We start from the raw sequence: 13,187 nt of genomic DNA on the forward strand, positions 1-13,187 counted from the left end.
GATTTAAGGAGAAAAGATTACCACCAGACTTCCTAACACTTTCAGAGTTTTGTGTGGTTGTAGGTTTAAAGCAGCAGGCATTTATCACGCACATTTAGACCGTTTCATTTAAGTAGTTTCACGGCTCATTATTGGTCCTCTAAATACTTGGTCCGCCTCATTCTCACATTGTCAGTTTTGTTCACCATTGAACTATTGCAGACTATTTTCAAAGTTTGTATCAAAAAGCATATAGGCATTATGGTTTTGGAAACCTTCAATACCTGAGAATTCTTTTTTATTTTTTTAACCTTTATTTGTGAGTAATACCTTCCCTTGTCAAATATTTAGTATCCATATTGCCTTTCAAATTGCTGCCTCTCTCTTCATTTGATGGCATTAAGTGTAAGATCAAGGCTCCATCCCTCACTGCCTTTGTGAAGAATGAATACCCATGCCATTTATAATTATAATAAACCTGTAGTACTCAAGAAATTGAAAAAGAAAAATAAGAAAAACATAGAATAGTAGAACTTTTAGAAAACAAAAAAAAGTTAAGAAAAATAACCATAAATCGAAATTGCAACAAGCAAAGGTAATGGTTTTTAACATTTTAGAATATTTAATTTTCAGCATTTTTCTTTGCTGAAAGAAAAATTTTTAATGAAGTTTCATATAAGTGGAATTCCTCATCCCGTGCTTTTTCTTAGCATTGTACATATAAATTTTCTGATGCATTGGGAAATTTCATAAACATTTTTTTTAAGACTTTATTTATTTGACAGAGAGAGAGACAGCCAGCGAGAGAGGGAACACAAGCAGGGGGAGTGGGAGAGGAAGAAGCAGGCTCATAGCGGAGAAGCCTGATGTGGGGCTCGATCCCATAACGCCAGGATCATGCCCTGAGCTGCAGGCAGACGCTTAACGACTGAGCCACCCAGGCGCCCCTGATATAAATTTTTTTCAATGGCCACTAAATGATGTCATATGGCTTTTATAATCTTTTCCCCAAATTTTGTTTGGTTTTACATACTGTTTACAAATTTTAAAATACACACACACACACACACACACATATTTGGATATATGTATATTGCACCTTACACAATTTTTAAATGTTTTCTTTCTAGGTCTTATAAACTTAAATAGAACTCTTTAATCAAGAATTTATGAGTTGTCTCCATGGGAATCTGTGAATTTCTTAAATTTATATGGAAAAACTTCATATATATTTACATTATTCTGGGGAGAGGAACTGTTTAGCTTTCATCAAATTCTCAAAATATTCCATTATTCAACCAAAAAACAGTTACAGAAGACCATTCTTCACTCAAAATTTTGACCAGAATTCACTTCTCTATAACTTTTAATTTTTAATGGTTGACCTTCTGCTTTGTGATGCAACTTATTTACATGGAATTAGTTTTTCTGTTAAAGAGAGGTATGTAAATAAAGTGATTTTACATAATTAAACAATGGTTTCCACATGTCTTACCAAGTGATTATTATGCCTCTTTCGTAACATAATAAATTTTTATATGTATAAGTTCTATGTGGGCACTCGATTGTTTCTATTTTTTTTTTCTGGTTAATTTTGTGCCAATATCAAACTGAGTTAAACATTTTAGTTTTATAATAAATTTAATTCACAAGAGGACTATATTCCCTTATTACTTATTCTCTTTAATTTTAAAGTCCTTTTTCATGTGTTTATTTTCTGGATTAAACTTGGATTTCCTATATTGAGTTCTAAAATAGCAGTTTTGGTTGGGAGTGTGCAAAATTTGTAGCTTAATTTTGGAAAAAAAGTTGACATCCTTATACTATCAAGTCTACTCATTCATCAAATGTGGATTTTCCCTGCCTTTGTTTAAATCTTTAAAAATTTTTATTAAAATTTTGTACTTCTGCGCTCTTATTATGATTATTAGTATTTTGAGATATTTTGAATGAATATGAATTTTTTCATGATGTATTCCAATGTGTACTTATGACCTATGGAAATCCAGTGAATTTACCTTTTTTAGTGTTATATTGGTTTTTGTTATTTCCTTTTGCATTCATTCATTTTGCTAAACTTGTGCTACTTTTAAACATTTCGTGAGTTTTTTCTGTCTTATCACAACCAATTAATGGTTGCTGGTAAACCAAATATTTTGGGTTTATTATTTTATAAATCACAATTTTATTTGTTTTGCTTTCTGTCTTGTGTATCATCCATTTTGCTAAGCTATCATCAATTTTTAAATTTTTCCCCTTAATGCTCTTTTTCTGATTTTCTCGGTACAGCAAAAAGTTGCTTACAGGGCATCTGGCTGGCTTAGTCCATACAGCATGCAAGTCTTGATCTCAGGGTTGTAAATTAGAGTCCCATGTTGGGTGTAGAGATTACTTAAAAATAAAATCTTAAAAAAAAAAAAAGCACAACAAATCCTTTTTTTAAAAAAGTTGCTTGCAAACAGTGCTATTTTCCCCTCTTTACAAATATTAATATATCTTAATCTTTGTTTCATATCTCACTGAAACAGTTGGAAATTCATGATCAGTGTAAAATAAGTATGATGGCAAACATCTTCAGTTTTTTTTGGTTGATTTAATGAGAACTCAGCTTCAATTTATATTAAATATGAGGTCTTTTAAAAACAATCATATGTCTTTTTTTGAGCGTAATAAAGCAATGTTTTGTTTAAAGTTGCTTTTTGTTCTAGGAATCTTGGGTGTAGAATTTATTATTCTAGGCCTGTCGGTTTATCATTGATTTACTGACAATCTTGGAACTCAGTCTTATTTCTCTCCTGTTTCTCAGTCACAGGATTTAGTCTCTACCAAAGTCAAGAGGCCGAGAGAAGGGAGGTACTAGAGGTGAAGACTCCAATAAGCAGCACCATAGAAGGCAAAGATAAGGCATATACTGACTAACTTCTGACATGAGGAACGGAGTTTCCTACAGGATGGTGGGGATATCCAGCCCCTCATCTCTGGAGTTTCCTACAGGATGGTGGGATATCCAGTGCCTCATCTCTCAGGGTGCAGGTCTTTGACGGGTTTACTTACTAGTTCAAGAAGGTCTTGGAAGAGACCTGCAATGCCTTCTGTAGCTCTGTCTGCTCTCCTGGCTTCAGCTGCCTGTGTTCAGCCTTGTGTTGTTCAGAACAGATTCCTGTCCTTGCTTGCCACCCCTGGAGTCTGGGGTTACTGTATAAATTAGATCTGTGAGATGCCTGATCCTGGTGTGGTGCTCTCCAGGCCCTCCCTACTTTATAACGAGCATCCTCCAGGGTCTTCTTGGGCATTGCAATGGGAGTACAACCCAAGTGCTCTTAGGGGTTAGTCATAAAATGTTTTTGGGTCCATTCAACTCTAGTCCCAGAGCAGTCCACCAGATGGACAGTTTTTCACTCCAGGTTCCCCAAGGATCAATTCTTGTCTGAAAATAGTGCTCTTCATTCTAGGAAGGTTTTGAAGTTTCCCTGTCTCAAAGTACATCTTTACTCTATATACTTTCCAGAGATTGCCCCTGTCTATTTCCTGTATCACAAACATTATGAGTTACCTCTTTATGTTGCTTCCTCATCCTCACCCCCTATAGATTTCTTGTCTCACTGCAATTTAACTTTTGTTTTAACATTACCTAGAAAGTGCTCTTGCTAATGACCTCAAGTGCCAAAAATAGTGGATCTTACCTGCAGGTAATCTTACCTAACCCTCTCTATATGTCTGTGTTGATCAATTCCTTTTTTAGGACCACTTGTCTCTTTTGTCTTTCATGACGTTGTAATTTTAGTGTTAATTAAACTGGAATAGAAGAGTGATATAAAATTTGTATTCAGATCAATTGTTCCTTAGAGATGGATTCTTTGATCATTTTATCTAAAATAGCAGTCCTGACCCTATAATTCTCTGCTCTATTTATCTCTATGGCATATATCGCAACATGTCATATTATTAAGTCATTTATTTGTATTTTTCACATTAAAATCTAAGCCCTCGCAAAGCCTGCTTTTAGTAATTTTTGTTCACTGCTCTGTCCCCAGCACTAGACCAGTTCCTGGCACATAGTAGATATTTTATGAACGTTTGTCAAATAGATGAATGAATATTGAGAAGAGTAAATAGAGAAGCAGTCTAGAGGAATTTCAAAGTGTGATGCTTACATTCATATGCAGTCACATTTTACCCTTTTCTGTTTAATAATACATGTATTCTAGCTACATATACTATTAAATAAAATCTTAATTTTTATTTTAATTTTATCAAATTAGCTTAAGAAACTCCATTTATTTGTTGCTTAAGGACTGCTGTCAGAGATTCTAATAGTTAAAAATTACTCGAAATACAGTAACATTGTGATGGAATGGAACCAATATATATTTAAGTTTTTATTTTAATTCCAGTTAGTTAGCATACAGTGTTATATTAATTTCAGGTGTACAATATAGTGATCCAACACTTCCATATATTCCTCTGTGCTCATCAAGATAAGTGTACCCCTTAATTCCTACCACCTATTTAACCTATCCCCCTCCTCACCTCCCCTCTGGTAACCATCAGTTTATTCTCTATAACTAAGAGTCTATTTCTTGATTTCTCTCTCTCTTATTTTCCCCCTTTGCTTGTTTCTTTTGTTTCTTAAATTCCATGTATTAGTGAAATTATATGGTATTTGTCTTTCTCTGACTGACTTACTTTGCTTACTATATATATATATCTATCTCCCACATCTTCTTTATCTATTCATCAATTGATGGACACTTGGGTTGCTTCCATATCTTGGCTATTGTAAATAATGCTGCTATAAACATAGGGCTGCATGTATCCCTTTGAATTATTGTCCTTGTATTCTTTGGGTAGGTATGCAGTAGTGTGATTGCTGGGTCATAAGATAGCTCTATTTTTACCTTTTTGAGAAACCTCTGTACTCTTTTCCAGAGTGGCTGCACCAGTTTACATTCCCACCAAAAGTGCCCTAGTGTTCCTTTTTCTCCACATCCTCGCCAACATTTGTTGTTTCTTGTGTTGTTGATTTTAGCCTTCTGACTGGTGAGAGGTGATACCTCATTGTAGTTTTGATTTGCATTTCCCTGATGATGAGTGATGTTGAGCATCTTTTCATGTGTCTGTTGGCCATCTGTATGTCTTCTTTGGAAAAATGTCTGTTCATGTCTTCTGCATGTTTTTAAAATTGGATTATTTGTTTTTTGGATGTTGAATTTTTTAAGTTCTTTATGTATTTTGGATACTAACCCGTTATTGGATATGTCATTTGCAAATATCTTCTTCCATTCTGTAGGTTGCCTTTTAGTTTTATTGATTATTTCCTTTGCTGTGCAGAATCTTTTTCTTTTTATGTAGTCCCGATAGTTTATTTTTGCTTTTGTTTCCCATGTCTCAGGAGATATCTCTAGAAAGAAGTTGCTATGGCCTATGTCAAACAAGTTACTGCCTGTGCTCTCTTCTAGGATTTATATGGTTTCAGGGCTTACATTTAGGTCTTTACTCCACTTTGAATTTATTTTTGTGTATGGTGTAAGAAAGTGGTCCAGATTCATTCTTTTGCGTGTTGCTGCCCAGTTTTGGAATGGAATCAATATTTTGATCCATGTGTGAAAATTCATTTTTTTGCTATAATCAAAGATCCGTAATGTTTTAGCAATTTTGTTTAATAGAATATTGCATTGTTTGGATTTTGTAATGCATTGCAAGGTGAGGTGTAGCCTGCTAAAATTAAGGTACACCAAGTCGTGCATTATTATTGTCAAGCTATAGCCAAAGGAAGTCACAGACTTGCCAGCACATTTGGGCAATTTGCTGCTGGACTGCAAAAAAGCATGGTCCGGGGGGTAAGCAATTCTGGTGGAATGGCAATTATTTATATTCTTAATTTTGGTAACAAGAAATTTGTAGTTGATAAAAAATGTGAAGTCGTAACCAGGAAGGACTTGGGAATAGCAATGTGTTGTTCAGGGCACCGTAGAAAATGCTATGGAGATAAATGGTATAGATTTCCAAAAGAAGAACATTGATAAGCATTTCGTAGGCTTATTCTCTACCTGAAACCACAACGTATTTCAGAAAATCTACAAATATCTAAAATTATCTTCTCTAATAGAATGTCAGTTGCTCTGGGAATGACTGCTGTCTGATAGTTTTCACTAATGAACTTGCCCAAAGGAAAGGTAAATATGCGCAGTGGGTTTCTTCACGGTATCAGAGGGACTAAGTGATAATGACAATAGAATAGGATGGAATTATGCATATTTTCAATCACAGACAATGAATTGGCCTAAACTGGACCTTTGATAACAGAATAATAAGATGAATCTCAGTATGGCAAGCAAAGTTATGGAACACTATGAACTTGCAGAAAGGGAATGTAAAAATGGGCATATTGATGCTTATTAGCAAAACCCTTTTGTGAACCCAGACGTGGCCTAGCATCAACAAGTAGATGTTGTAATCCACTTCCTGGAGGAGTCTTCTTGGGTTACCTGAGATGAGTGGTCATGAGATTATTCTAGTGATGCTATCATGGGCAATAAATAAATAAATCAGTCTACTCCACTGATTCTTTCTGAAGCTCAAAATTGCTCTGTTTGTCAACAGGGACAACCAGAAACTCAAGACCACTATGCATCACTACCAGATCGACATGTAGCTAGCAAGTAGAGGGTATTGATGGTTCCTGGCTTCGATAGGGACATATTCTGGATTTCAATGTGCATATCTGGTCATGGAAGCAGATGTTTCAAATATCACCAGAGGATTAGAACAGAAAGTATTTTAATTTGGATCCTCTGTTTATATAGATCCATCTTCCAACAGACTAGTGGAAAGATGCTCAACATCACTCATCACCAGAGAAATAAAAATCAAAACTATAATGAGATATCATCATGCATCAGTCAGAATGGCTAAAATTAACAAGATAGGAAATGACAGGTGTTGGGGAGGATATCGAGAAAGAGGAATCCTCTTGCACTGTTGGTGGGAGTGCAAACTGGTGCAGCCACTGTGGAAAGCAGTATGGAGGTTCCTCAAAAAGTTAAAAATAGAACTACCCTATGATCCAGCAATTGCAATATTAGGTATTACCCGAAGGATACAAAAATACTGATTTGAAGGGGCACATTCACCCTGATGTTTATAGCAACGTCATCAACAGTAGCCAAATTATGGAAGGAGCTCAAATGTCCATTGACTGATGAGTAGATAAAGAAGATGTGGTAAAAAAAATACAATATTACTCAGCCAATAAAAGAGAATTTAATCTTGCCATTTGCAAGGATGTGATGGAGCTAGAGAGTAGTGTGCTATGCGATACAAGTCAGAGAAAGACAAATATCGTGTTATTTCACTCATATGTGGAATTTGAGAAACAAAACAAATGATCATACGGGAAAAAAAAGAGAGAGGCAAACCAAGAAACAGACTCTAAACTGTAGAGAACAAACTGATGGTTACCAGAGGGCGGGTGGGTTAAATAGGCGATGGGGATTAAGGAGTGCAGTTGTTGTGCACAGGCCTTGTAGGAAAGTGTTGATTCACCATATTGTACACCTGCAGCTAAAAACTAATATTACACAGTATGTAACTAACTGGAATTTAAATAAAAACTAAAAAAAAAAAAAGTACCCATCTTACTGCCGTACACCATAAAACCAGAGGAGAAAAGATTAATCTATTATCTGGAGTGATTAAAGCCAATTAACTAAGGGGAAATTAGGTTGCTTCTATGCAACGGAGACAGGCAGACTATGCTGGGAACCCAGGATATCCCCCGAGGTGCCTCATGGTACTTCCATGCCCACTAGTAAGGGTTAATGGAAAAGTATACTAACTGATAAAGAGGCAGGATGACTGAGAATTCAGACCCTTTAGCAGTGAAGGTTTTGGATACTCTGCCAAGTTTTGACAGAGTTGGGATAAATATGGTAGATATCCATTATGACCTTGTGAACTATGACAGAAATTAGAGTTGTTGTAGCTATGAATATTTTGGATTTGCTTTTAATAAGTGAGCTGCTATTTTTATATATGAACAAGGCTTCTCTTTCCTTTCCATTTTTATTTTATACACAAGTTATTGGAAGTTAACTTTACAGTTTCGTCTGTAGTAGGTAACAGAATATTTGATTGGACTCTGATGGAATTTGAGGTATAGGGTAATTTTCCCAGCAATGTATGCAATGACTCTTGGGATTGTGCATTTTGTTATTTTGGGGAAAAGGTGAGAACTTCTTTGTATGAAGAGTAGCTGTATCATTTATGTCTTTATTATTATTTATTTATTATTTTTTAGCTCTTTTAAGATAGAAATATTGAGTTGTTTTATTGTTGTGTGGGAGTTCAAATGTGCGTGAAATGGTGCATAGGGAAGCTGAGTCGTCAAAGGTGTGACCGAGGCTGTTAATCAACTTACTGTGCCTCAGAGCAGTTTTTTGGCCTGCTCTGGGAAAGGATTTGGAGGCTTTACATATATGCCTTTATCCACGGGAATGATGCTAAACTTTGGCAGTAGAGGGCACTGGAGAGACATCATAAGGAGAAAGTTTTTTTTTTTTTGTCTTTAAGCGAGGTAAAATTCAAATAACATAAAATTCCGCATTTTAACCATTTTAAAGTATATAATTCGGTGGCTTCTAGCACATTCACAATGCCGTACAACTGTTAATTCTAATTATAGAACTTTTACCGTCCTCCAAAGAAACCCTTTTGTACACAGTTGTTTCCCATTTTCCCTTTCCTTTAGCCCATGGTAATTACTTAGCTGCTTTCTGTCCTTACGGATTTGCCTATTTTAGATATTTCATATAAATATCATACAATATGTGTATTTTTCTGTCTGGCTTTCTTTCATTTAGCGTAATATTTTCAAGGATCATCTGTGTTGTAGTATGTATCAGTGCCTTTACTTTTTCTGGCTGGGTAATTTTCTATTGTATGGGTACACCGCATTTGTTTAATGCATTCATCAGTTGATGCACATTGGGTTGTTTTCATATTTTGGCTATTAGGAATAACGTTGTTATAAATATTCATGTACAAATTTTTGTGTGGACATACATTTTCAGTTCTCTTGGGTGGCACCTAAGAGTGGAATTGCTGGGTTGTGTGGTGACTCCTGTTTAATCAAAGAGCGGCCTCACTCAAAGACTCTTTTATTTTCTCCATAACTTCACCAACACTCACTATCTGTATTTTTTTTTAAAGCTGTTTTTTTTTAAGCATTTTATTTATTTATTTGACAGAGAGAGAGCACAAGCAGGGGGAGCAGCAGGCAGAGGGAGAGGGAGAAGCAGGCACCCGCTGAGCAAGGACCCTGACGCGGGGCTCGATCCCAGGAAGCTGGGGTCACGTCCCAAGCAGAAGGCAGACACCCAACCGACTGAGCCACACAGGCGCCCCACTATCTGTATTTTTAATCATAACCATCCTCGTGGGTGTGAAGTAGTATCTCATTGTGATTTTGTTCTGTACAGTAATGAAGACACAGCTAATGCTGTTTTGAAAAGACAGGTTCAAATTAAATTGTCAACTGGATATGAAAATACATGTGCTAGAAAAGACAAATAGGCAATTAAAAATAAAATAGTGCGACAGTATTAACATCACATGAGGCAAAACAAATGGGTAAATACAAAGCACATGACGGAGAGGAATAGTTTATAAAGATAAAACAGAGTGCACATCCTTTTTTATAGTCATGGCACATAGAGTGGAGAGAATAATTAACTGCTCTCATCTTTCTGTTGTGTCAGAATTTTTGCTGAAACTCCAGGTTAGATGTTAGATGTTTACATATTTTCAAAAGAACTGAGAGACACATCCCCAGAGAGTTGTTGAAAGTGGTCTACACTTGGGGCTCCTACACATAGACTTATGGTGTGTGTTTCTGAATGAATGAATAAATAAATGAAAAAAAATGTGTGAATGAAAAAGTTTGGAGGCATCTTTGAGGATGGTTCAACATTGCTATTTACCATTTGATGAACTTGTATAATCGTTCAACCTGAGCACCTATTTCTTTGTGAAAAAGGGTTAATAGTAATGTTTCCTAGCAAAGAAGGCTGCTATGAAGACTATATGAAATTAGCTGATCCATTGTGGGAAAGTGGACACTGGAAAGAACCTTCAAGGTTATGTGTTGTTATTACCCTACTCCTTTGGGGTGGAAACAGTGGAGGTTGGCTTAAGCTCAAGCCCTTTTCTGTGACTGTCTCTTGCATACCTTTTCTTATTGGAGGATTGCTTCGATCTGAATCAGTGGCTATTGTCGGTCAAGGGTGAAGTAATAGCTCCTCTTGGAGAAAGTTTATAGTCTCTGTTTTTGGGTAAGTTTCCAAACATTACTCTTAGGATGGCTGGTCCCACATTATGGACTCACTTCCTGCATGTCTGCTGTGCTGCCCAGTGCTCACTTCCCTGGTGGGATGAGCTTCTGGTGTTGCTTAAGCCCTGAGCTGTCTTCTAAGAGGTTGTTCTCCAAGATGGACTCATGCAAAATTTCTGAGGTCATTCTTCATATCATGGTCCAGGATATGTGATACATAGGTCTACAGACTATCTTATACTGCTGACCAACCACATCATGTATTAAGCATCTGTCACATGCAGAGCTCCTGTACTAGGCTCAGAGAAGGTACAAAACGAACATGGGTCAGCGCTCTTATATTCAAAAGTATACCTTTTTGTTAGATGTGCAAATGACAAAATTTAATTTAGATTTAATTGATTATTTAGAGCTACTTTTCTAGGGCATTTTCTAGGACCATTTTCTTCTTTTCCTAAGAAGAAAACTTTGCTGCATAATTAGATCAGTTTTTCCATGTGTATATCATATCTAAACCTGTTTTCTTTATTATTTTTTTAATGGTTTTTTATTATATTATGTTAGTCACCATACAGTACATCCCCGGTTTCCGATGTAAAGCTCGATGATTCATTAGTTGCATATAACACCCAGTGCACCATGCAATACGTGCCCTCCTTACTACCCATCACCGTAAACCTGTTTTCTTTATTATCTCTTTTGCTTGTCATGGCATGCTGTGACTTTGTGAATCAACAAAATGCTATGATCATTACTACTTTTAACTTGAAGAACTGAAGCAGAGAGAGGTTTCATAGGTTCCTTAAGATAATGTAGCAATTCTGAAACAGAGCAAGAGGAACAGGGAGAATAGTGCAAAGGTTATGCAATCAGTCTTCCAAGGAGTAGAATCCCAGCTCCCCCACTTGAAAACTATGTTGGTGGGGCAAGTTCTGTAACCCCCAGTGCCCTAGATCCCTTAACTGTACATTGGGAATAATATTGTATGTGCCTCACAGGGTTATTGTGAATATTAAATCAGACTCTGTGTGTATGTGTGTGTGTGTGTGTATTTCAGTTATCTGCCCTATAAGAAGTACTTAGCACTTGTTAACCATTAATTAATTAATTGATTATTATTGAGATTATCTGGTACAAAAATAAAACTTTTTTCTCTGTCTTTTTACAATAGACATTTATTTTCTTTTCCTTATTATGAAAATGACATGAAAAACACATAAATATGTACAAGTTAGAGTCAATTCATGCACAGTTTTAAAGTCTTCATTTTCTATTACTGTTAGTGAATTCTTTTGAATAAATTTTTGTTTACATTTAGACCATTTCTTTTGGATGTCTTTCTAAATATAGGATTACTGGACAAAAGAATATGAACATTTATGAACATTCCAGTAAATTTTATCAAATTACTTTTTGGTCCATTTGGGCCACTTTACATTCCTACCTGCTATGTATAGGAGTACCAGTCTCAGAACGGCATCCGTGGTCAGCAACATTTCACTTTTCAATTCTTACTTATTTTAGTAACAGGAAATTTCATTGTAATTGTCATATGCATATTTTGATCAATGAGACTGACAGTTTTCATGATTTTATTGGTCATTTTTTTTCTGCTAGTGAGAGATAAAGGCAGATTACAACCAAGGTATAATGAGATCTAAAACCTCTGTCCTTTCCTCACACCTTAATGGCCTTGTAAAGCTGAGTTACTTAGTGGATGTATCTTCACTCAGCCCAAGCAGTCTCTGGAAGCCCAATCTGAGCTCTGGCATCCTAAGTGCATAGACCATGGGGTTGAGTGCAGGGGGGATAACATTGTGCAGCACATTAAGGAGTACAGGGATTAGGGGGATCTTTTTCTCTGCAAGGTGTGTGACAGACAGCACAATGATACCTGTGTAGAAGAAGAGGATGAGGATGAGGTGGGAGCTACAGGTAGCCAGAGCCTTCGACATTGCTTCCGGTGAGTTCAACCTCAGCACAGAGCGAAGGATTAACACATAAGAAGAAAAAACCAGAGCCACATCACTCCCAGGCAGGATCCATGCTAAGATCAGTTGGTAAAATTTGTTCACAGTGATGTCATCACAGGCCAGACTGGTGACCCCCAAGTTAGAGCACAGGCAGTGGTCAATTTCATTCTTGGAGCAGTAGTGTCGCTGGGAAGCCAGTACGGGCACTGGGATAGTAAACAGGCCGTTCCTGAGCACCATAAATCCTGTGGCTTTGATCACGAAAGCTTCAGTGACTATGGAGGGGTATTGAAGAGGGTGACAGATGGCTATGTATCTGTCTACTGCCATGCAGAGGAAGATACCAGATTCCATACACAAGAAGCAGTGGATGGCATAGATCTGAGCAAAGCACTCAGGGAGGCTGATAGCCTTGGCATCAAACCAGAAGATAGCCAGGATCTTGGGCATGATGGTGGTGGCCAGGCCCATGTCCACAACTGCCAATATGCCTAGAAAATGGTACATGGGCACGTGCAGTGTGGTCTCATATTGGATGGTGATCATGATGAGGATGTTGGCACCAAGTGCTAAGATGTAGAGCAGAGCCAGGGGCAGGGAGAGCCAGTGCTGCCACTCGTGAATGCCTGGGAGCCCCATGAGGATGAACTGGGAAATCTGGAGGCTGGAACTGTTGGTAACACTAGCGGAGGGATCCATGGTACAGGTGCCCCGTTCTCAGTGTATGTCCATAAAACTGAAATAGGAGGAAGACGGCATTTGAAAGTTCAGCTCAGGGTCCTCATAATGCAGACTCCCACCAATGATCCAGTTTCTTTTAAGTGTGAATAACCCTCAACATTCTTTTTTGCTTCTGGAAATATTCCACAGGGGAGTAATAAAACAAGCCAAAATTTGTCCTAAAC

The 13,187-nt window shown here is 37.0% G+C and overlaps 1 protein-coding gene across 1 annotated transcript; it reads right to left on the reverse strand.

The window, feature by feature from the left end:
* Positions 1-12,015: 12,015 nt before the first annotated feature.
* On the reverse strand, positions 12,016-12,981 carry LOC123782793 (olfactory receptor 56B4). The gene has a single exon (XM_045783103.2). It carries the CDS (start codon positions 12,979-12,981, stop codon positions 12,016-12,018), a length of 966 nt encoding a protein of 321 aa, XP_045639059.1.
* Between the last annotated feature and the right edge of the window lie 206 nt (positions 12,982-13,187).

The sequence above is a fragment of the Ursus americanus genome, chromosome 16 (genome assembly GCF_024610735.1).
Source record: "Ursus americanus isolate L20-20 chromosome 16, mUrsAme1.1.p, whole genome shotgun sequence".
NCBI classification, from domain to species: Eukaryota; Metazoa; Chordata; class Mammalia; order Carnivora; family Ursidae; genus Ursus; species Ursus americanus.